The sequence below is a fragment of the Rhinopithecus bieti genome, unplaced genomic scaffold (genome assembly GCF_001698545.2).
Source record: "Rhinopithecus bieti isolate Rb0 unplaced genomic scaffold, ASM169854v2 scaffold_11380, whole genome shotgun sequence".
NCBI classification, from domain to species: Eukaryota; Metazoa; Chordata; class Mammalia; order Primates; family Cercopithecidae; genus Rhinopithecus; species Rhinopithecus bieti.
The window spans coordinates 94,418-120,440 of NW_016807225.1; the positions used below are offsets into that span (position 1 = coordinate 94,418).

The 26,023-nt window shown below is 40.9% G+C and overlaps 1 protein-coding gene across 4 annotated transcripts in view; it reads left to right on the forward strand.

The window, feature by feature from the left end:
• DNAL1 (dynein axonemal light chain 1) overlaps positions 1-21,042 on the forward strand; it is a 53,356-nt gene extending 32,314 nt beyond the window's left edge. For 2 of the 4 annotated variants that reach the window (XM_017880452.1, XM_017880453.1), the window contains 4 exons: positions 7,568-7,623; positions 11,690-11,816; positions 13,374-13,514; positions 20,456-21,042. In XM_017880452.1, coding sequence (XP_017735941.1) covers positions 7,568-7,623; positions 11,690-11,816; positions 13,374-13,514; positions 20,456-20,496 — 365 coding nt within the window. In that variant the 3' untranslated portion in view covers positions 20,497-21,042. The remainder of the gene's footprint in view (positions 1-7,567; positions 7,624-11,689; positions 11,817-13,373; positions 13,515-20,455) is intronic. The other 2 variants (XM_017880455.1, XM_017880456.1) reach the window with 1 other exon arrangement.
• Positions 21,043-26,023: the final 4,981 nt, after the last annotated feature.

Below are 26,023 nucleotides of genomic sequence, written 5' to 3' on the forward strand. Positions count from 1 at the left end.
AAAAAAAAAAAAAAAAAAAGAATGCAGCCAGATACTGTGGCTTATGCCTATAATCCCAGCACTTTGGGAGGCTGAGGCAGGTGGATCACTTAAGTTCAGGATTTTGAGACCAGCCTGGGCAACATAGCGAGATCCCCGTTTCTTTTTTTTTTTTTTTTTTTTTTGAGACGGAGTCTGGCTCTGTCGCCCAGGCTGGAGTGCAGTGGCCGGATCTCAGCTCACTGCAAGCTCCGCCTCCCGGGTTCACACCATTCTCCTGCCTCAGCCTCCCAAGTAGCTGGGACTATAGGTGCCTGCCACCACACCCGGCTAATTTTTTGTATTTTTAGTAGAGATGGGGTTTCACCGTGTTGGCCAGGATGGTCTCGATTTCCTGACCTCGTGATCCGCCCGTCTCAGCCTCCCAAAGTGTTGGGATTACAGGCGTAAGCCACCGCGCCCGGCCCTGAGACCCCTAAAATTTTTAAAAATTATCTGGGCATGGTGGTGTTTGCCTGTAGTCCAGCTACTTGGGAGGAAGATTACTTGAGCTCAGGAGAGTGAGTCTGCAGCGAGCTATGATGGTGCTACTGCACTCCAGCCTGTGCAACAGAGCAAGACCTTGTCTCAAAAAAAAAAAATTACGAATGCTATGTGTGAATGTCACCCCTCCTTAAAGACTTCTCTCATCTCCATCGTCAAAATTAATTACTCCTTTGGGAATATTCATAGCAGTCTACTTGGATTATAATAATAATTACCTATCTCATATAATTATTGTGAAGACTGAGTTAGTATATATAGAGTACTTAGAATTATGCCTGGTGCATATAAAATGTGCAACAAATATTAATCATTATTATAGTTAATTGGGAATATGTTCTGCTCTTTAGATAGTGAATTCCTTGAGGAAAAGCATCATCTTGTTAATATTTTAATCTTCTATTCCAGTACCCCTACCCCTCGTACCTTACTCAAAGTCGGCATTCAGTACTTACACACTGCTGGAAAGTTGGCCTTCAGTATTTACATAGTGTTAACTAGTAGAGTTGTGTTGTGAGATGCCTGTCTATTCTAATTTTTTGCTGACTCATTAAACAATTTAAGCTATTACATTTTATTCTCTGCCTCAGCTTTTTTGTCTGTAATTGAAGTAACATGCTTAAATGTGACTAAGCAAGTTGATAACATATTATTTATGTTATTATTTATCATGACAGATTACATGCTTTTCTTTATATAAAAACATGACTGTGGACTGGGCATGGTGGCTCACACCTGTAATACCAGCACTTTGGGAGGCGGAGGTGGGTGGATCACCTGAGGTCAGGAGTTTGAGATCAGCCTGGCCAATGTGGTAAAACCGTGTCTCTACTAAAAATATAAAAATTAGCCAGGCATGGTGGCAGGTGCCTGTAATCCTAGCTACTTGGGAGGCTGAGGCAGGAGAATCACTTGAACCCTGGAGATGGAGGTTGCAGTGAGCTGAGGTTGGGCCATTGCACTCCAGCCTGGGCAACAAGAATGAAACTCTCTCAAAAAAACAAAGGAAGGCTGGGCGCGGTGGCTCACACCTGTAATCCCAGCACTTTGGGAGGCCGAGGCGGGTGGATCACGAGGTTGGGAGATTGAGACCAACCTGGCCAACATGGTGAAACCCCATCTCTACTAAAAGTACAAAATTAGCTGGGCATGATGGTGCGCACCTGTAGTCCAGCTACCCGGGAGGCTGAGGCAGGAGAGTAGCTGGAACCCAGGAGATGAAGGTTGCAGTGAGCCAAGATTGCACCACTGTACTCCAGCCTGGGCGACAGAGTGAGACTCATCTCAAAAAAAAAAAAAAAGACTATGATAATAGTGAAAATGGATGACCTTCTATGTAGGGCTGGCACTGGGTTTTAAATAACTTTCTAACTTTGGTCCGTTGGTAGAGACTCTCAGGAAAATTGTAATAATAAGAGTTCCAAAAGCTTAGTGGAACGAATACCTTGATCAATTATTGATGTCTGCTGTAGATACAAAATCAGAGAGTATAGGTATTTGCTATATTTGGCTCATTTCATTTTAGTTCTGCTAGTAACAAATACAATTTATGCAGTCTGTGGCTAGCGAATACATTTTATCTGTGACTATGAAGCAAAAAGAAGCTAATTGATCCATATGAGGATTGAAGTTATGCTTTAGCTTGCCTCCTACCCATCTCCTTTCATGAACACTGTAGTCTTACCTATTATGCCATCATGAGATGATCTGAAATAAATAGGTATTCCTATTTAACAGGTGACTTATCAGGCAGAACAACCCTAATAGCAATTTTTATTTATTGTACCAGAATTGTGACTAGAAAATTGCTTGATATGACTATGTTCAAACCACAACTAAAAAGCTGGATAATATGAATAATAATCTTAAAGATTAGAAAATAAATTTTGTTGCCATTTATCTTTGGTGAAAGAGTATACTTTACTCCTTCAGGTTACAGGTTACAAATAAGCATAAAACTTGAAAGCACAGTTTTGATTTTCATCAGGATCTTGTATGAAGAAAATAATAGTACTTTTCTTCTAGTGATACCCTACTTATGCAGCACTTAAATATGGAAAATATATATTGTGTTATGTTAGAACACAATCTATTAACTTTGGATATCATAATTTATTTCCTTATACAGTAATAAATATGGTCTTTCTAGCCATTCATTACCATTTTCATGTGCAGTTTTTCAAAAAGGAGTTAGAGATTATCTTAGAAAAAATTGCATATATTTCTTATCTCCCATTACTGAGGTCATTTCTTAGTCCTCATCTTAGTTGATGAGTCAGCGTATTTTTGACACGGATGATTTCTCTTCCCTCTTTAAAGCATTTTTAGTATTTGGCTTTAGGATACTGTCCCCTTGATTTCCTCCTGTCTTTTGGCCACTTTTCCCAGTTTCATATCCATAACCTTTAAATATTGGAAGGCCCTAGGATTCAGTTCTTGTATCTCTTCTCTTTTTTTTCTTCATTTACTCCCTAGATTATCTCATCCAGAGTCATGGCCTCACCATCAGTATGCTGATGGCTCCCACATTTAGATCTCTAGCCCACCTGTGTCCTCTGAATTGCAGATTCATATATTCCATTGGGTGATATTTCCACAGGATATCTAACAGACATCTCATACTTTTTTAAAATTGATTTTTTCATTTTTTTTTTAAATTTAATTTTATGGCTCTGGGTGGTGGTTCACACCTGTAATCCCAGCACTTCAGGATGCCCAGACGGGTGGATCACTTGAGGCCAGGAGTTCAAGACCAGCCTGGCCAACATGGTGAAACCTCATCTCTACTAAAAATCCAAAAATGTTAGCTGGGCGTGGTGGCACATGCCTATAATCCCAGCTATTTGGGAGGCTGAGGTGGCAGGATCTCTTGAATCAAGTGTGAATCAAAGTGCTGGGATTGCAGGCATGAGCCACAGTGACCGGCCAACGTCTCACACTTAACATTTCCAGAACTGAGTCTAGATATCTTCCCCTAACCCCAGATAAACCAACTCCTGTGTGTTTCTTTTCTTTTTACAGGATCTTGCTCTGTCACCCAGGCTGGAGTGCAATGTGATGCCATCTCGGCTTACTGCAACCTCCACCTCCTGGGCTTAAGCCATCCTCCCACCTCAGCTTCCTGAGTAGCTGGGACTATAGGTGTGCACCACCAAGCCCGACTAATTTTTTGGGGGTATTTTTATAGAGTTGGGGTCTCCCCATGTTGCCCAGGCTGGTCTCGAATTACTGGGCTCAAGCGATCTGCCTGCCTTGGCCTCCCAAAGTTCTGGGATTACAGGCGTGAGTGAGCCACTCTTGCACCAGATTTGTCTCAGATAGCGACAAGTCCATTTCTCCAGTTGTTCAGGCCAAACCTCTTGGTAATTTCTTGACTCCTGTCTCTCACATCCTCTCTAAAGCCTATTATTTCCTCTAATTTCTTTCATATTATATGTATGGACTTACAACCAAGAATATTTCCTCTAATTTCATGTCCTATTACTCTTCGTTCATTCTCTCAGCTTATGTGGTCCTGCCTCAAAGCCTTTGTACTTGAAGTTCTCTTGCCTGTAAATGTTCTTCCTCCAGATATCTGCATGGTGAACTCTCTTACTAACTTCCTTTGGGTCTTTCCCTAACACGATCTCCTATCAAAAAATCAACTGTTCCCAACCTCCTGATATTTCATTCCTTTTACCTGGTTATTTCTTTTCTCCTTCACATTTGTCACTATCTAATATACTTACTTATTTTGTTTATCTGCCAAATGTTAGCTCCTTGATAGCAGGAATTTTGTCTGTATTATTTGCTGTAATATTGCAAGTGCTTATTGCTGTTCCTGGTGTATGGTAGATGATCAATAACTTATGTGTTGAGTGAATAAATTATTGAATAAGCATTTAATTCTTCATGAAATAGAAAAAAGAAAATGGTGTTTTTTCATATCAAGAAGCTTTAAAGAATAATTATGTGATTTTCTTAAATATTTAATTTTCATAAATTTATAGTTATATAGGATATATTAGTTTGCTAGGTTGCCGTTACAAAGTCCCACAGATTGGGTGGCTTAAACAATAGAAATTTTCTCACAGTTCTGGAGGGTAAAAGTCCAAGATCAAGATGTCAGCATGGTTGATTTCTTCTGAAACCTCTCTCCTTGGCTTGTAGATGACTGTCTTCTCCCTCTGTCATTTTTTTTTTTTTTTGAGACAGAGTCTTGTTCTGTTACCCAGGCTGGGATGCAGTGTCATGATCTTGGCTCACTGCAACCTCCACCTCGCGGGCTCAAGTAATTCTTCTGCCTCAGCCTTCCTAGTAGCTGGGATTATAAGCACACACCATGCCCAGCTAATTTTTTTATTTTTAGTAGAGACGGGGTTTCACCACGTTGGCCAGGCTGGTCTCGAACTCCTGGCCTCAAGTGATCCACCCACCTCGGCTTCCCAAAGTGGTGGGATTACAGGTGTGAGCTTCCACGCCTGGCCCCTCCCTCTCTCTTTACATGGTCTTTTCTGTGTCTGTGTCCAAATTGCCTCTTGTTACCAGTCATGGTAGGATACCAATCATGTTGGATTAGGGCCCATCCAAATGACCTCTTTTTACCTTAATTACCCCTTTTTTTTTTAAGTATCTAAATGGCCCAATTAACTACCTCTTTCTTTTTTTCTTTTAGACAGGGTCTCACTCTGTTACCCAGGCTAGAGTACAGTGGTGCAAACTCCTGTGCTGAAACCATCCTCGTGCCTCAGACTCCCTGAGTAGCTAGGCTTACAGGCATGTGCTACCATGCCCCATGCCCAGTTAATTTTTTTTTTTTTTTTTTTTGAGAGGGCGTCTTGCTCTGTCACCAGGCTGGAGTGCAGTGGCACAATCTTGGCTCACTGCAAGCTCCGCCTCCCTGGTTCAAGCGATTCTTCTGCCTCAGCCTCCCAAGTAGCTGGGATTACAGGCATGCGCTATCATGCCCAGCTACTTTTTGTATTTTTAGTAGAGACGGGGTTTCACCATGTTGGCCAGGATGGTCTCGATCTTCTGACCTCGTGATCCACCCGCCTCGGCCTCCCAAAGTGCTGGGATTACAGGAGTGAGCCACCGCGCCCAGCCTAAATTTTTTATTTTGTATTTTTATTTCTGTAAAGGCAGAGTCTTTCTATGTTGCCCAGGCTGGTCTCGAACTCCTGGCCTCAAGTGATCCTCCCACTTCACCTTCTCAAAGTGCTGGGATAATTGGCATAAGCTACTATGACTGGCCCAATTACCTCTTTACAGGCTCTGTCTCCAAATGCAGTCATGTTCTGATGCTGGGGATTAGGATTTAAAGATAAGAATTTTCCAGGGAACACAATTCAGCCCATAACATGGGGTCTTGCTTCAACAGTTAAATCATTTTGTGTGAATTAGACCACTTAAAATACCTTGCTCTAAAAGCTCATTGTTTCTTGTAAGACAATTTAAAATAATTTATTAAATAAATTAAAGTTTAAAACCAAAGTTACATATGCCTGATTCACACAGACACACACACACACACACACATTCACACACAGATCATTTATTGTGTACTTACCATGGATTACACATCTCACTGAATGTTTTAGGTAATTACCTCATTTCATCCTTAGATTCCTATAAGATAAAAATTATATTTCCCCATTTTATATATGGTAAAACAGATTCAAAGAGGTTTGGTTGCTTCCCTAGAGAGTTGGGATTGAAACTCTGTTAATTGGATTTGAGTTCTTACCATTCAATTATGGATGTTGTAGAATAGTGTCATCCAACAGAACTGTCAGCACTGTCCCAATACAGTTGCTACTAGCCACATATAGTTATTAAGCACTTGAAATGTGGCTAATGTGACTGAGAAACTGAATTTTAAATTGTAATTAATTTTAATTAAAGAGCCACATGTGTCTAGTGACCACTGTGTTAGACAAAGAAGTTGCAGATGTTTAAGTTGTGAAAATTCAATATAGTGATAAGCAAAAGTAATCACAGTAGTTTCTTGGAACAGAAATGAGGTTTCCTGGGTGTTTAAAAAAGATTTTTTTTTAATTTGGAAAAATAATATATGCATCTGGCTTTATTCAAATGGTTCAAAAGAGGTGACAATGGGAAATGTCTACTTTTTTTTTTTTTATTGAGACGGAGTCTGGCTCTGTCGCCCAGGCTGGAGTGCAGTGGCACCATCTCGGCTCACTGCAAGCTCCGCCTCCCGGGTTCATGCCATTCTCCTGCCTCAGCCTCCGAGTAGCTGGGACTACAGGCACGCACCACCACGGCCGGCTAATTTTTTGTAATTTTAGTAGAGACGGGGTTTCACCATGTTAGCCAGGATGGTCTCGATCTCCTGACCTCGTGATCCGCCCGCCTCAGCCTCCCAAAGTGCTGGGATTACAGGCGTGAGCTACCGCGCCCGGCGGGAAATGTCTACTTCTAACCATAGACTGTTAGTTCCTCCCCAAAGACAACCACAGTTTCTACTTTCTTTTTTCTCCTCCAGAAATAGCCTATATGATATACAAATAGAAATAACCTTTTAAAAAATAAAGATAGGCATTTTATTTTTTAAACAATCACAGCTAATTATTTAAAAACTTGGAAAGCAAAATGATGATTTTTTAAATACCAAATTTTATTTTATTTCACTTCTAATCCTTCATGGAGTGAGGTGGACAATACATAAATATATGTTCTTATTTTCTAGTGTGAGTTCTCATAAGAGATTTGAAATATATATGTTCCCAAACTCAAAATATTCTCTACTGCTCTTCTATCCTGTAATATTTTTATTAGCCAGCAATTTAAGACCATGTGTTCCAGATAGCTAACCATTTTTAAATTTAATATTGACATGTTATGAAATTATACCTGTAGTGTTTACTTTAGATGATAGGTCAATGTTATTTTCTACTTGATTACCCATTTTTGTTAACACAACCTTTCTTACTCATTGTATAAGGATATCTATTATATAAAACTTATTAAAGCTTTATTATACTAGATTTACAACAATTGTGTAGTATGATTCTAGTAAACAAAAAAAATTTTCTTTTCACTACAGAAAACTTGAGGATATTATCTTTAGGAAGAAACAACATAAAGAACTTAAATGGACTGGTAGGTTGTTATTTATTATTATTTTATTTATTTAATTTGCACACATCCATGAATAATTTCTTGGATAAATTCCTTGAAATGGAATTACTAGGTCAGAAGGTATCAGTTTCTTTTAAGGCTTTTGTGACATATTCTCAAGTTGCCCTTCAAAAAGTTTGTAACAACCTATACTCCCACCAGTAATGTGTGAGATTTCCCAATTTCCCATACCAGCCTTAGGCATTTAAAATTTTTTTGACATGTCTTATTTCTATATTTATTGGCCATTTGAATTTCCTTCCAAAGAAGGTAAGATGGAGCAATAATGTAAAACTAGGCAACTTCATGAAAGATGAAGTGTATTTTTCTTGTGTCTGTTCCCGAAAAGACAGTAATTTTTAATATGTTTATTGTTAAATAATTCATAAACATACTGAAATTTTGTATGGCCCTGACTCCTTTTCCCCTCCCAATAAATCTAGCTTGTGCTTTGTAAGAGGCAGTGGGGAGCTGAAATTGCAGTGGTTTTCAACAGTAACCTCCCAAGACCAAACAGGCTAACATGGCCATCCTCCTCAGTACAGAAACAGTGGTAACCCTGAATGGGAGTCATGTTCAGAGGTGCAATTTTGGAATTATCTCAAATTTATTAGCCAAACTGTGAATTATATTTCCACCTCTGTGATTCTATTTACCCACGTAAAGTGTTACTGATGAGTTTTAAAAATGCTTGGAAATTCTTAAGGGTCAGGCTGGGCACGGTGGCTCACACCTGTGATCTCAGCATTTTGGGAGGCTGAGGTGGGCGGATCACGAGGTCAAGAGATTGAGACCATCCTGGCTAACAAGGTGAAATCCTATCTCTACTAAAAAAAATACAAAAAAAATTAGCCAGGCGTGGTGGCGGGCGCCTGTAGTCCCTGCTACTCGGGAGGCTGAGGCAGGAGAACGGCGTGAACCTGGGAGGCGGAGCTTGCAGTGAGCCAAGATGGAGCCACTGCACTCCAGCCTGGGCAACAAAGCGAGACTCTGTCTCAAAAAAAAACAAGAAATTCTTAAGGGTCAGATTCTGGGATTAAATAAAGGAGGTTTATAACCATTAGATGAATTATTTGCTTTCTAATTGGATATGGTGAGTAAAATTCTTAATGCTCTATAAAAATTTGATTTTTTTTTTTTTTTTTTTGAGAGGGAGTCTTGCCCTGTCACCTAGGCTAGGGTGCAGTGGCATAATGTCAGTTCACTGCAATATCCGCTTCCCAGATTCAAGTGATTCTCCCTCCTCAGCCTCCTGAATAGCTGGGATTACAGGCACATGCCACTGTGCCCAGCTAATTTTTGTCGTTTTAGTAGAGATGGGGTTTCACCATGTTGGCCAGGCTGGTCTCGAACTCCTGACCTCAAGTGATCTACCTGCCTTTGCCTCCCAAAGTGCTGGGATTACAGGCATGAGCCACCATGCCCGGCCCACAACTGTAGATTTTATAAAACACTGTACATAGGCTACACTTAATTTATAAATAATGTTTTAGCTGGGCACAGAGGCTCAGATCTGTAATGCCAGCACTTGAGGAGGCCGAGGCAGTGGGATCATTTAAGGCCAGTAGTTGGAGTCAAGGATGGACAACATAGTGAGACCCTTGTCTCTATTAAAAAAATTTTTTTTTCTTTAATTAGCCAAGCATGGTGGCACCTGCCTGTTCTAACTACTCAGGGAGCTGAGGCAGGAGGATCACTTGAGCCCAGGAGTTCAAGGCTGCAGTGAGCTGATTGTGCCAAGGCACTGCAGCCTGGGTAACAGATCAAGACCCTGTCTCTAAATTAAAAAATAAACAAACAAACCAAAAAACAGAGATTTTATAGCATTTCATAATGCTCTCCCACTTCTGTAACCTCCAACATTATATTATTTACAGAGCAGACATTTACTTTTTTGTTTTCAATACTTACAATGGGTTGACCTTAAAAAATCATAAATTTTAATAGCTGGGAGGAGCCTTAAAGAACTTGTCCAACTTCCTCATTTTTTCCAATGTTTTTTATGGTGGTGAAATATACATAACAAAGTTTACCATCTAAAGGATTTTTAAGGGTATAGTTCAGTGGTAGTAAGTAGACTTGTACAACCATCACCATCCATCTCCAGAACTCTCTTCATCTTGCGTGTCTGAACCTCTATAAGCATATAATAGCTTCCCACTGCCTCTTCCCCCATCCCTGGCACCCACCATTCTACTTTCCATCTTTACAAATTTAACTACTCTAGGTATTTCATATAAGTAGTATCATACAGCATTTATCTTTTTATGACTGGCTTATTTAACTTAGCATAATGTCCTCAAGTTTCATCCACATTGTAGCATGTGTCAGAATTTCCTTTCTGCTTAATGTTTTTTTTTTGAGACTGAGTCTCACTGTATTGCCTAGGCTGGAGTGCAGTGGCGCGATTTTGGCTCATTCCAACCTCCGCCTCCCAGGTTCAAGCGATTCTTCTGCATCAGCCACCAAAGTAGCTGGGACTACAGGCATGTGCCACCACACCTGGCTAATTTTTTTATATTTTTAGTAGAGATGGGATTTCACCATGTTGGCCAGGCTGGTCTCAAACTCCTGACCTCAGGCGAGCCACCCGCCTCGGCCTCCCAAAGTGTTGGGATTATAGGTGTGAGCCATTGCACACAGTCCGTTGCTGCTTAATGTTAAATGATATTCTATTATGGTATGTATATACCATATTTTGTTTATCTGTTTGTCTATCAGTCGACACTTGGGTCACGTCCATCTTTTGGCTATTGTGAATTTACTACTGTGAACATGGGTGTACCAATATCTCGAGACCCCACTTTCATTTCTTCTGAATATGTGCCCAGGAGTGGAATGGCTGGATCCCCTGTTAAGTGATATCAGTTGTCACATGATAATTGTTTTAATTTTTTAAGGAACTGCCAAATTGTTTTCCATAGCACCTGCACCATTTTACCTTCCTGCCAACCATGTACAGGGTTCCAATTTCTCCACATCCTCACTAATACTTACTATTTTCTATGATATTGATAGTAGCCATCCTAATGGGTATGAGATGGTATCTCATTGGGCCAATCTCCTCATTTTACAGAGTAAGAAACCGAGGGGAGAAATGACTTGTTTACATGCAGAAGCTGACCAGCTTGCTAAATGACTGTTCAGTTATTGTCCAATTCTTGAAAGAGTCAGTTTATTTAATGACAGGTTTCACTGAATTGATTCACTCAAACTTTGCCAGGTTTTCCTAATAGATATTCACTAGACTACTTCACTAAAATCTTGTCTTTATTATCTACTTAACAAATACTTATAGGAAATTGTATTATTGGCTGGGCACAGTGGCTCATGCCTGTAATCCCAGCACTTTGGGAGGCTGAGGCGGGCAGACCCCTTGAGTTTAGGAGTTCAAGACCAGCCTGGACAACATCTCTACAAAACCCATCTCTACCAAAAAGACAAAAATTAGCCAGATGTGGTAGTGTGCACCTGTAGTTCCAGCTACTAGGGAGGCTGAGGTGAGAGGATTGCTTGAGCCCAGGGGAGGTTGAGGCTGAAGTTAGCTGTGAGTGTGCCACTGTACCCCAGCGTGGGTGATAAAGCAAGACCCTGTCTCAAACAAAACAAAAGAAAAAACAAATTTTTTATTTTTGAAAATTATCATAATAAATGTTGGAGAAGACCCTGAAGTTTAGACCTAGCTCTATTATTTAATAGCAGTGTGTTCTTAGAAAAAGCCCTTAATCCCTCCATACTAGAAATCAAATAACCTGCCTTATCTTCTTTCAAGCAGATGTTGTAAGGACCAAATAATATACTCTGTGGGAATGTAATTTGAAAGCCATAGCATTAATGAAAGTGATAAGGTGGTGCTGTTGTTTCCCCTCTTGGTGATTTCAGTATTTCAGTAGCTATTCTTTAAAAAATTCCCACATAGCTACTAGCTCTTCTACAAGTAGACAGGCAGGGTCTAAGTTCGCTTGGAAAGCCATTATGCATATCTTTATAAAGGAGACAGAAAGAAAAGGTTAGACATAAACATAAATCAAATTTTGTTCTTTTTCAGGAGGCAGTAGGGGACACGTTAGAAGAACTGTGGATCTCCTACAATTTTATTGAGAAGTTGAAAGGGATCCACGTAATGAAGAAATTGAAGATTCTCTACATGTCTAATAACCTGGTAAAAGACTGGGGTAAGCTGAGAGTGGCCCTTTGCTAACCGCCTACCACCTGTTTATAGAAAATAGTCTGAGAGGGAAAAGATGCAAAACGAGAATGTTTATTTCTAAGCACAGAGAGAAAGTGGGAACATTTATGTCTAAGCTCAGAGAGAAATAGTATAGGAGTTTCTAAATTTTAAATGCTTAACATTTATATTTAACTGTTTACTTAGGATGAGTATAATCTGATAGGTCCTGGTCCTATTAATCATGAAAAAAATTTAAGATATTATCCAAAGGCTGAAGTAATCAGTTTAAATTGAATACTTCATAGGCAGAAGACTTATTTGATATCTATGTTACTTTGCTTTTTTATTGTACATAATTCATTCAGTTATATGCGATGAACTACACCAGTCTCTTTGGATACATAGTTGAATAGGACATTATCTCTGCCCTCAAGGAGTTCACAGCTTAGTGGGGAAAATTAGTTTGTAAGCTAATAATTATAAAACTATGTGATAAGAGGTCAGGCGCAGTGGCTCTTGCTGGTAATCCCAACACTTAGGGAGGCCGAGGCAGGCGGATCACCTGAGGTCAGGAGTTCGAGACTAGTCTGGCCAACATGGCAAAACCCAAAAATTTTTTTGTAAAAGTACGAAAAGATAGCCAGGTGTGGTGGTACACCCTATAGTCCCAGCTACTTGAGAGGCTGAGGCATGAGAGTTGCTTTAACCCGGGAGACAGAGGTTGCAGTGAGTGGAGATCATGCCTTTGCACTCCAGCCTGGGTGACAGAGGGAGACTCTTTCTCAAAAAAAAAAAAAAAAAAAAAAAAACAACTGTGGGAAAAGTTCTGCAATAGAGATTTGAATGAGTTGTTTTAAGAATTCAAAGATGAGGGAATGGGTACAGACAAAGGCAAGTTAGCTTAACCTACACTGATGCAGCACAGCATGAAGAAGACCTGTCACTAGAAAGTGATTTGTTCTTTTTGACTCTGAATCTCATCTCATTTTATTTCATCCTTATGCTAGCATTTAAAGTAAAGAAGTGTGTCTTCTTTTTCCTTCCCATCCTGTAATCTTCTGAGAATGACTTTATATGGTATAACTTTCCCAGTTTCCTTCAAAATCTTAAACAACTAATTGTCATGAATAGTCACAAACTGAGGGCTAATGATATTGGAATTTAATCCCCAAAATTGTAACAGTAAAACTTGCTGGGTGTTTTGTTTTGTTTTGTTTTGTTTTGTTTTGTTTTGTTTTGAGATGGAGTCTTGCTCTGTCACCCAGTCTGGAGTGCATTGGTGCAGTCTCCTCTCACTGCAACCTCCGCCTCCCAGGTTCAAGCAATTCTCCTGCCTCAGCCTCCTGAGTAGCTAGGACTACAGGTGCCCGCCACCACGCCTGGCTTATTTTTGTATTTTTAGTAGAGACAGAGTTTCACTGTGTTAGCCAGGATGGTCTCAATCTCCTGACCTTGTGATCTGCCCGCCTCAGCCTCCCAAAGTGCTGGGATTACAGGCGTGAGCCACTGTACCCAGCCAAAACTTGCTGTTTTAATACGGAAGATATTATTTTACTTGTAGCTGAGTTTGTGAAGCTGGCAGAACTGCCATGCCTGGAAGACCTGGTGTTTGTAGGCAATCCCTTGGAAGAGAAACATTCTGCTGAGAATAACTGGATTGAAGAAGCAACCAAGAGAGTGCCCAAACTGAAAAAGCTGGATGGTGAGTGATTCTGAGCTGGCTTGGACATATTTTCTAGGCATAAAAATGGAATTTGTGGCATGGAATCATGAAGAGGAGAAAAACTAAAGAAAAAATACCTCTGATATTCCAGGTCATTTCTATCTATATAAAATTGAATGGTCTAGGTTTGAGCCAAGGTAAGATGAAAAACTGCTAGGATATTTAGACTGGTACAAGATTCTCCCTAGACCAAAAGCTTGTAAGAAAGCTAGGCCTGGCCGGGCACGGTGACTCACACCTGTAATCCTAGCACTTTAGGAGGCTGAGGCGGGTGGATCACCCAAGATCAGGAGTCTGAGACCAGCCTGGCCAACATGGTGAAACCCCATCTCTACTAAATACAAAAATTAGCCGGGCGTGGTGACGGGCACCTGTAATCCCAACTACTTGGGAGGCTGAGGTAGGAGAATTACTTGAACTCGGCGGGCGGAGGTTGCAGTGAGCCGAGATTGTGCCATTGCACTCTATCCTGAGCAAAAAAGAGTGAAACTCCATCTCAAAAAAAGAAAAAAAAAGAAAGAAAAAAGAAAGAAAGAAAGAAAGAAAGCTAGGCCTAGGCCTTATAAATCTATGTGGGGCCAGTCACAGTGGCACGTTTCTGCAGTCCCAAGCTATTCAATGAGGCAGGAAGATTGCTTGAGGTCAGGAGTCTGAGATCAGCCTTCGTAATATAGCGAGACAAACCCTGTATTTTTTTTTTTAATTGTATATTTATTTTTTCCTGATATAAATTTCCTTCTGCTATGTTGGATTAAAGCTGGAATTATTCAGGGTTTGGTGCTGAGCCACCTCCTTTTCTCACTCTTCCCTCTATCACAAAGAGGTCACCCATGAAAGCAGTAAGAGAGAAGGATCCTGGCCAGGTGCAGTGGCTCACACCTGTAATCCTAGCACTTTGGGAGGCCAAGGTGGGCAGATCATCTGAGGTTGGGAGTTAGACCCGCCTGACCAACATGGAGAAACCCATCTGTACTAAAAATACAAAATTAACCGGGTGTGGTGGTGTGTGCCTGTAACCCCATCTACTAGGGAGGCTGAGGCAGGAGAATCGCTTGAATCTGGGAGGCGGGGGTTGTGGTGAGCCATGATTGTGCCACTACACTCCAGCCTGGGCAACAAGAGCGAAACTCCATCTCAAAAAAAAAAAAAAAAAAGAGGGAGAAGGATCCTGACTTCCAGACAACATCAAGTTCCATGTCTATCTACTATCTACTTGTACTTTTATGTAAAAGAAAACCAAAGTTCTAGCTCACTTAAGCAAGTTAAAAAAAGAAAGAAAGCTAGGCTTGTCCTCAAGTCAGAAAGGTGACACAAAGGTCACAAATTCTGATCAGAATCAAAAATTATTCTGATTATGCAGAATAATCAGAAATACATGGTAAGCAGTTGCTTTTCTATAATTGGATCAAAATTGTGGTGTTCTCTCTCACTGTCTCTCCCCTCATCCCCAGTCTTAGTTTCCCAATATCTAAGATCAGTGTTAGCATCAGTAGATAACCCTGATTAACTGAGTCAGGTCCCAGCTCCTCCACTTAATAGTTTGTGAAATTGTGCTAATTAGTTAATCTCACCAAACCTTGTTCATTTGTAATCTAAAAAGTGGAGATGATAATAGTACCACTAGTAATCATTTTAGAACATATATCAGAGTATTATTATGAGGATTAAATGAAATAATCTATGTGAAACACTGAACACATGTAGATAATCTATGCTAAACGTGTGCTTAACATAAAGTAAGTATTCAAAATATATGTTATTAACTGGGTGTGGTGGCTGACACCTGTAATCCTAGCACTTTGGGAAGCCAAGGTGGGAGGATCACTTGAGGTCAGGAGTTTGAGACCAGCCTGGCCAACATAGTGAAACCCCATCTCTACTAAAATACAAAATTAGCTGGGCGTGGTGGTGGGCGCCTATAATCCCAGCTACTTGGGAGATTGAGGCAGGAGAATCACTTGAACCTGGGAGGCGGAGGTTGCAGTGAGCTGAGATTGTGCCACTGTACTCCAGCACAAGTGACAGAACAAGACTCTGGGAAAGAAAGAAAGAGAGAGGGAGGGAGGGAGGGAGGAAGGAAGGAAAGGAGGGGAGGGAGGGAGGAAAGGAGCGGAAGGAAGGAAAGAAAGAGAGAAAGAGAAGGAGAGAGAGAGAAAGAAAGAGACAGAGAGAAAGAAAAAAAGAAAGAAAGAAAGAAAAGAAAAGAAAGAGAGAGGCCAGGCACAGTGACTCACACCTGTAATCTCATCACTTTGGGAGGCCGAGGCAGGCAGATCACCTGAGGTTGGCAATTCGAGACCAGCCTGACCAACATGGAGAAACCCCATCTCTACTAAAAATATAAAATTAGCCAGGCGTGGTGGCACATGCCTGTAATCCCAGCTATTCGGGAGGCTGAGGCAGAAGAATTGCTTGAACCTGGGAGGCAGAGGTGGTGAGCTGAGATCACACCACTGCACTCCAGCCTGGGCAACAAGAGTGAAACTCTATTTCAAATAAGGTAAAATAGAGTAGAGTAGAATAGAATAGAATAGAATAGAATAGAATAGAATAGAATAGAATAGAAAATAAAATCCCCCAATGTAGAACTTGAATAGACAAAGCTACATTATGGCCTTTTGGACCATGTACTGACTTCATGTCAATCTGAACAGTCCCTAGAAGAACCACCTTGGTCTATTCTAAACCAGTGGGATAGAACAGAACAGAGATGGCCACAGCTGCAAACTTGCCTATTTTTGTTTCTCTTCCATTGCTCATAAGCAAAACTTAGGGGTCTTTATTTATTTATTTATTTTATTTTATTTTTTTTTTTGAGACGGAGTCTCGCTCTGTCGCCCAGGCTAGAGTGCAGTGGCCGGATCTCAGCTCACTGCAAGCTCCACCTCCTGGGTTCACGCCATTCTCCTGCCTCAGCCTCCCGAGTAGCTGGGACTACAGGCGCCCACTACCACGCCCGGCTAGTTTTATGTATTTTTTTAGTAGAGACGGGGTTTCACCGTGTGAGCCAGGATGGTCTCACTCTCCTTACCTCGTGATCCGCCCGTCTCGGCCTTCCAAAGTGCTGGGATTACAGGCTTGAGCCACCGCGCCCGGCCTTATTTGAGATGGAGTCTCAATTATTTTTTGAGATGGAGTCTCAGTCTGTCACCCAGGCTGGAGTGCAGTGGCGCGATCTCAGCTCGCTGCAGCCTCCACCTCCCAGGTTCAAGCAATTCTCTGCCTCAGCCTCCTGAGGAGCTGGGATTATAGGCACCTGCCACCACGCCCAGCTAATTTTTGTATTTTTAGTAGAGACGGGGTTTCACCATGTTGGCCAGGCTGGTCTTGAACTCCTGACCTCGTGATCCACCCACCTCGGCCTCCCTAAGTGCTATAATTACAGGTGTGAGCCACCGTGCCCAGCCTAAAGCTGAGGGATGTTAAAAGTCTAAAATGAAAAAGACAGACAACACCAAATGCTAGTGAGGATGTGAAGCAAGTCTTATACCCTGTAGGATGGTAATGTAACTTGGTATAACCACTTTGGGAAATTGGCATTATCTACAAAAGCTCTCTGCGTACATTCCTTGTGACCCAGCAGTTTCCCTCCTAACTATATACCCCAAAGAAAAGGGTGTGGATGTTTACCAAAAGACACGCATGAGAATGTTCATAGTAGCAATATTTTAATAGTTAAAAATTAGAAACTACTTAAATGTTCACGAACAATAGAATAGATAGATAAAATATGGCATAGTCATACAATGGAATATTAGACAGCAGTAAAAATGAATGAATTACAGTTTTATGCTACATGGATGAATCATACAAACATAATGTTGAATAAAAGAAGCCAGACATGGGGTACATACTATATCATTCCTGCGGTCCTATTTGGGAGGCTGAGGCAGGAAGATTGCTTGAGTCTGGGAGTAATGAGCTGTGATCACACCACTGCACTCCAGCCTGGGTAACAGAGCAAGACCTTATCTTTAAAAAAACAAACAAAAAACAAGGAAAATAAGATATGAGTGTTAGATATTAGGACAGAATATATCTTTTGTGGTTGTAGTGACTGGCAGGGGGCCTGAGGCAGTTTTGGGGGTTCTGATAATCTTTTCTTTCTTAAATCTGGGTGCTGGTAACTAGCTTGTATTCACTTTATGAACATTTATCAATCTGTACACTATAATGTGTACACTTTGTATATTGCACATCAACAAAAAGTTCACTTGTCCCACAAACAAATGCTCAGAGGTGTACAGAGAGGTCAAACTATGCTCACTGCCATAAAGAACATGTCCCTCTTGGAAGGCATCACTGAGGAAGAGAGGCACTGGGGTTTGTTCTCAATAAAGGGTAGGGTTTAGATGGAGAGTTCAGATGGAGAGTTAGATGGAGGAGCGTTGAGGAGGACATTACAAAATGAAGGAACTTGAAGCTGGGCACTGTGGCGTGCACCTGTAGATCCAGCTACTCGGGAGGCTGAGGCATGAAGATCCTTTGAGCCCAAGAGTTCAAATGCAGCCTGGGCAACATAGCAAGCTCTGTCTAAAAAAAAAAAAAATTTTAATTAAAAAAAATTAAATTAAAAAAAGAAGAAGAAAGAAAGTCTTCAGAGAAGAGAAGAGAAAAGGGAAAGAAAAATGAAGGCACTTTGTTAACCAGTAGGCCAGAGGTAAAAGTGTGCAAGATGAGTTTGGGAGACAATGAATTGATCAGGTTAGCTGGAGTGCAGGGTAAATGGCTAAAGAGTTAAGACTGAATAGTCAGCTGGGGTCACACTGGCTTCAAATGCTAAAGCTCAGATGGGTGGCCCTTGGCCCAGTGAGAGCCAGAGATGTGCTTTGTTTCCTCTACAGTGCTACAGTGATTCTTTTTTCTTTTTCTTTTTTTTGAGATGGAGTCTCGCTCTGTCGCCCAGGCTGGAGTGCAGTGGCCGGCTCTCAGCTCACTGCAAGCTCCGCCTCCCGGGTTCACGCCATTCTCCTGCCTCAGCCTCCCGAGTAGCTGGGACTACAGGTGCCCGCCACCTCGCCTGGCAAGTTTTTTGTATTTTTTAGTAGAGACGGGGTTTCACCGTGTTAGCCAGGATGGTCTCGATCTCCTGACCTCGTGATCCGCCCGTCTCGGCCTCCCAAAGTGCTGCGATTACAGGCTTGAGCCACTGCGCCCCGCCGTGATTCTTTTTTCAATGTAGCCCCAATGTTCAGCAATTGGGGGAGGTCATATAAAATGACAATTAGAGTAGTTCAGATTTTTAGCAGTACTGATTACACATTTTATTGTGGGAAATGAGGAATATTTCTTTTTTTTTTTTTTTTTTTTTTTTTTTATTTCTTTTATGCTTAACATAGAAAGCTTTTTTTTTTTTTTTTTTTTTTTTTTTTTTTTTTTTTTTTTTTTTTTTTGGAGATGGAGTCTTGCTCTGTCACCCGCTGCGAGTGCAATGGCATGATCTTGGCTCACTGCAACCTCCGCCTCCTGCGGTTCAAGCGATTCTCCTGCTCAGCCTTTCTTTGAGTAGATTGGGATACAGTGCATGCACCACCACAAGCCAGCCAATTTGTATCTTTTGTAGAGATGAGGTTTTACCATTTTGTCAGGTTGGTCTCAAACCCTGACTTCAAGTGATCCACCTGCCTTGGCCTCCCAACAGTGGTGGGATTACAGCTGCTGAGCCACTGACCCGCCATAGAAAGCTTTTACACCCTGTACAGAACTTACTCTTATTTTTCGGCCGGGCCGCGGTGGCTCAAGCTGTAATCCCAGCCACTTTGGGACGCCGAGACGCGCGGATCACGAGGGTCAGCAGATCGAGCCATCCTGGCCTAACATGGTGGAAACCCCCGTCTCTACTAAAAATTACCAAAAAACTAGCCGGGCGACCTTGGGGGCGCCTGTGTCCCAGCTACTCGCGGAGGGGCTGAGGCAGGAGAATGGGTAACCGGGAGGCGGGAGGCTTGCAGTGAGCTGAGATCCGGGCCACTGCCTCCCAGCCCTGGGCGACAGAGCGAGACTTCCGTCTCAAAAAAAAAAAAAAAAAAAAGAAAGCAACTTACTTTATTTCCTGCCTCTGGTACTTGTTGGCCTTTCCTTTTTTTTTTTTGCGAGACAGGTCTTACTCTGCCACCCAGGCTGGAGTGCAGTTGCATAATTACAGCTCACCACAGCCTGGATCTCTTAGGCTCAAGTGATCCTCCCACCTCAGCCTCCAAAGTAGTTGAAGACTACAGGCTCACACCACCATGCCTGGCTATTTTTTAAAATTTTTTGTAGAGATGGGGTCTTGCTATGTTGCCCAGGTTGGTCTCCAACTCCTAGGCTTAAGCGCTCCTCTCATCTGGCCTCCCAAAGTACTGGAATTAGAGGCAGTGAGCCACCATGCCTGGCCATAGGCATTTTTATTTGCGGTTTGGCAGTTATGGGGCTTAATATTCATAAGTATGCATACTAAACCATTTGAGAATTCTTCTGAGAAGCTTTTCAGAGAATTTGAAATTAAAGAGATTATTTTGTGAAATTATTTTTATTATGGCACACTTCATAATATCTCAGAGTTTCTCAGGTTTTTCTTTTTTCTGAGATGGAGTTTTGCTCTTGTCACCCAGGCTGGAGTGCAATGGTGTAATCTCGGCTCACCACCACCTCTGCCTCCCAGGTTCAAGCAATTCTTCTGCCTCAGCCTCCCAAGTAACTGGGATTACAACCACCCGCCACCACGCCCAGCTAATTTTTGTATTTTTAGTAGAGACGGAGTTTCACCATGTTGGCCAGGATGGTCTCGAACTCCTGACCTCAGGTGACCCACCTGCCTGGCCTCCCAAAGTGCTGGGATTACAAGCGTGAGCCATGGTGCCTGGCCAGGAAAATATTTTCATCTAGAATTTTAGCAATTTTTTGAGAATAACCAGTAATAATTTTCTTTTTCATTTTAGGTACTCCAGTAATTAAAGGGGATGAGGAAGAAGATAACTAATGCCACGCTTTCCACTGTGTGTTAACTTATTTAAATGTCATAAGAACAATAGATAAATTTTATATAATTGTCTATTTTAAAGATTCTGTATGGGACAAAAGTTTCTTAAGATAAAACAGATCACTCATTCTCATCTTTTTCTTTCCCCCTTAACTTATTCAGTGTTTCTTCCCAAAACTGGTAACGCCAACCTTATATATCCTATTCCTCTTTTTAGAAACCACAAATTTTCAATTTTTGTCTTCAGTCTCAGTTATATACTATGTAGACCCATCTACTAAAACAAAACCTTTGTAGACCAGTCATTTTTAATAACAAAGGAACAAATTTTTTTTCAGTTTGTTCATTTTTTTTAGGTTAGACATTTTAAAAGATATACATTTGAAAATTTAGAACGTTTTTCCTGAAGGTCTGCCTCTGTACAATTCAGAAGCACAAATATATCATGCCTTTAGCTTAGAAGGTAGTATGGTGATGGGAAGGGTTCCTCTTAGAAATATAGCAGGTCTGGAACCAAGACTCCAAAGTTCCATTGGAAAAGATATGTGAAAAAAGGAAAAAGTGGGATCTCAGAGACCTTCTAGTCTATATTATACTTATTTGTTTTTCCAAAAATGTGCACATCGTCAACTGGAATTTAGGTTGTTTCATATGCATGGCCACTTGAGTCATTGTGTACAGTCAGTCGTTCTGTGATCTTAGTCAGTGATTAAAATGACTGTCATGATCATGTCTTTGACTGATAATGTGGCCATGTTACTCATGTGGACCTGGCCTTAAACACATTTTGGTTTTATAGCTCCTTATGTGTTTAAAGCATTAGTTATATTTGAATTCCTCGTCTAAATGCTCGCCATTGATGTATGTCAAAATTTACCCTAATGATTTGGTCTGGTGACCTTCAGTGTTGGGAAAAGTGACTATCATGGTTATAAGTAAGGGTATAATGAAACTTAGTATTTCAAAATCTATTTTTTGAGAAGTTCTAAGTTAAACAGCTCTTAAAGTGTATTATGTATGTGGTTGTGGAAGGAAGAGAGATGTTTCATTATGAGATCCCAGGCAAATGGCAATATGTTTGAGGATTGTCTCCTACATAAAAGAGTGTAGGCAATATAACCTCAAAATTGCAAAGCAATAGTTAGATGCGGAGGTTAGAATTTATCATGTAAACAAAAAATCTTTCAGGAAAATGTAAGACACTGTAGTCAGTAAGCAGATGAAGTAATAAGAGGCCATGGCTGAATCACTATTAGATTGCAGAAAAGAAGTCAGGGGCCCTCTGCCAAATTGTGCCTAACGTCCCTCAGAGACTGTTGATTGTTGTTTCCCCATCTACTTGTGTGATTTTACTTGCATAAAATCACAGTGAAAGAGGGGAGAACCATCTTTAAAAAGTGATTGCATAAGTAGTCCTGGGTTTCAGAAGATTACAGCTATCATTTATATAGGAATTATTTGATTTTTCTAAGTCACTCTGATCAAAAGGGACCACTGCTTTGACAATCAACTCTAAATACAAACAAGAGAGGCCAGGCGTGGTGGCTCACGCCTGTCATCCCAGCACTTTGGGAGGCTGAGGCGGGCGGATCATCTGAGGTCAGGAGTTCAAGACCAGCCTGACCAACATGGTGAAACCCCCATCTCTACTAAAAATACAAAATTAGGCGGGTGTGGTGGTGGGTGTCTGTAGTCCCAACTACTTGGGAGGCTGAGGCAGGAGAATCATTTGAACCCAGGAGGTGGAAGTTGCAGTGAGCCGAGATTGTGCCACTGCGTTCCAGCCTAGCAACAGAGCGAGACTCCATATCAAAAACAAACAAACAAACAAACAAAAAAACAAACAAGAGGAAAATTTGGTCTAACACCCTTTTAGTTTTCTTTTCTTTTCAGTCTGATAGAAAGAAACCTTATTCTACTCTAGCTGGTTTATGCATTCAAAGCCTTTGGACATTTCTTTTATGAACTGTAGGCAATGAACCTTCATTCTCCTTGGTGATGTTTAAGTTCCATAAACTGAGAGGGAAGATGATCTTCTTAAAATTTGCACTTCCTCCAGTAGGCAAGCTTGAAGCCATGTTGATATGGATATGTTTTCTAAAAGTAACTCTGGAAGTGAATATAATAGGAAGTAAATGATTTCATATTGAATTTATTTGTAAAATGACAGAGTTTTGCTGTTTGTTTTTTCTGAATTCTGTAATGTAGAAACTGGTTTTCTTTCTCCTTTTTTCTCAATGACTGTTAATTACAGGTAGTTCTCAGAGAAATGTAAGATACTTCTCTCTGTCCATTTCATGCAAAATTCATATTCAGTGTCATTCAACAAATCTTTAAATGACTTCTATGCATCCCTGTTCATGGAACCCACGCCATTAGAAAATGGCAGTTGGGATGTATGAAGAAATGTAGTATATTTTCTCAAATAATTCCCTAAATTATCCTTTACTGCTGCAAATTTAGCTGATATAAATGCCTTTGGTTTATGCCTCTTGGATCAGATATTTGACCTACGTGGAATAGATTCTCTCTGTGCTTCCAGTTTATTAAGCCATTTTAGTGGATTATTTAAATTTAAATTTTTTCTATTCTGATTTTTTTGTTTGTTTTTTAAACAGAGTCTCAATCCTGAGTAGCTGGGACCACAGTCACGTGCCATCATGCCCAGCCTATTTTGTATTTTTAGTGGAGATGGGGTTTCATCATGTTGGCCAGGCTTGTCTTGAACTCCTAACTTCAGGTGACCTGCCCACATTGGTCTCCCAAAGTGCTGGGATTACAGGCATGAGCCACTGCGCCTGGACAAATTTCTTCTATTCTTGTAAGTGATGGTAAAACTCTGGAATCAGTTCAGTATTTTAGTTTTTCACGGCAAATTTGATTTTAGTCTACCAAGGAGTTTAACTTTTCTATGTTCCCTAACTCTAAGATTAGGGCTGTATTACGCAGACAGGCCTTAAAAGGTTTCTATGTTCTCTGTTAATAAGAATTTGTTCCTTTAAAGCAGAGGATCAACCTTGTAACTATTAACATTTTGGGATTAATAATTCATTGTTGTTGGGGGCTGTCCTGTGTACTTAGGATGTTCAGCTGCATCCCTGGCCTCTACCCACTAGATTCCAGTAGACCCTCCTCAGCCATGACAACAAAGATATCTCCAGACATTGCCATCTGTCCCTTGGGTAGGAGGGTGGGAACAAATTCTCCCTTAGTTGTGCTTTTTATACCAATATCACCTGTGTCCAGTGTCCATTTATTTTCAGTCTGTAGCCGTGTGCCACTTGAATTATTATATGAGAGAAGGTGATGTATTCAATAATCATGGATGGAAAGAAATGGTCACTGGTATTTTCTTTTTTGTAATGCTCTTTTTTTTGTTGTTGAGACGGAGTCTCACTCTGTTGGCTAGGCTGGAGTACAGTGATACGATCTTGACTCACCGCAACCTCTGCCTCCCGGGTTCAAGCAATTCTTCTGCCTCAGCCTCCCAAGTAGCTGGGACTACAGGTGCCCGCCATCACACCTGGCTAATTTTTGTAATTTTAGTAGAGATGGCGTTTCACCATACTGGCCAGGCTGGTCTCAAACTCCTGACCTCGTGATCCACCTACCTCAGCCTCCCAAAGTGCTGGGATTACAGACGTGAGCCACTGCAACCAGCTGTAATGCTCATTTTCATAATTTTCATGTAATATTAGAAACTCAGGGCTGGATGGTTCAACTTCTCTTTTTTGAAGCAGGGTCTCAACCTTTATTTCTAAGCATTCTTGCTTATATTAGGACAGTGATTATTAACCTACCTCTCTGTTTCTAGCAACAGAAGCCAACTTTATGATAGATTCTGCTTTGTCTCTAAAGTTTAATATTTTGAGCGTACTTTAGAAAATAGGTCATCATTCTTTAAGCATCATTCATTGTCTAGTAATGCACATAATTTTGCAGACCATGGCAGTCATTAAATACAGAAAAATACTGTGTAAAATTTGATAATCTTGTAGGAAAGTTAGCTGATATAGACATCAATTTTGGGTGTGATCAGAAGAATGTCTGCTTAAGATGGTCAATAACTTGATATGGTTACTGGATTCATTCCACATATGGTGGTATAAGGCACTTAAATGTGTTTCCTGATTGGGCACTGTGGCTCATGCCTGTAATCCCAGCACTTTGGGAGGCCGTGGTGGGCAGATCACTTGAGGTCAGGAGTTCGAGACCAGCCTGGCTAACATGGTGAAACCCCATGTCTACCAAAACTATAAAAAGTTAGCCGGGTGTGGTAGTGCACGCCTGTAATCCTAGCTACTCGGGAGGCTGAGGCAGGAGAATTGCTTGAACCCAGGAGGCAGAAGCTTCAGTGAGCCGAGATCATGTGACTGTACTCCAGCCTGGGTGACACAGTGAGTCTCCATCTCAAAAAGAAAAAAAAAAATGTGGTTCTTTTGTGGACAGAGAAATTTGAACTTGAATAAGCACTTCTTTTGACACCTTTTACCAGTGGTCAGAGCAGAATAAGGAAGAATAAGAAATGAATCTTGACTGTTGACTTATTCTGAGAATTGGTGATGTGTGAAGAGAGTTGGAATCTTCTACCTGGGTTTTTCTCAGGGCTAAATGGAAAAGCACAGGGCCCAGAAAGGTTGGAGTTAATCATTCACTTAAAAGCACTAGGAGGAAGTGTCAAAGCATCAGTCATGAATAAATTGTGTCTCTCTGACTACAGTCAGACCATCAGTTCACTCACACCTTATACACTATAAGTGTTAGTAAAGGAAGAAAACTGCTAAATTGCATGTTACCCTTTACTAGAAATTCATTCCTTTGGCACAGATTTTCTTTATTTGGGGCTATTTAATGTGTCTGTAAATAATGAAATATAAAAGCAAGATTCAGTGTAGCAGAGTTGGTGCTTCTTCTGACAGGGTAACTTGACCATATTTCTTTATCTTTGCTCTAACATGTGTCATATTGTTTTCTTTTTATAAACCATAAAATGGGTGAACTTCCAAAAATCAAGGGTTATGTTTTAAATCATGAAACTTTTAGAAATACCATATCTGTATCTCTATTCCTGCATTTTGTAAATCTGTAAAGGAAGAAAACTGAAAGGAAGAACTAGACTGAGTGTCTCACCTTTCTCTGGCCTAAGATAAACTGAGAAAACTTTTTACTTGATACTTGGAGAAGTCATTAACTGGATTCTAGTTAATTTCCCATATTGGGCAGTTTAGAGGAGACCCAGCCAACCAAATTATAATCTAGCAAATTTAACATGGGGGAGAGTAACACGGGGAGATTAAACTATTTTCAGTAGATTTGCACTTTAAACTTATGAACTGGATGTTGGTGGAAAGGACTTCCATAGGGCAGATAGGTAAATATCTAGCCTGCACTTGGATGTTAGAGAATCAAACCTGACCCTTGCTCGTTCCAAACCCACATGAGTAGTTGCTGTCTTTTGACATAATCAGAGTCAGGATTTCCCTTTTTCCCTACTTGAGTCGTCTTCCATGTCTGTTACATCCAAGAT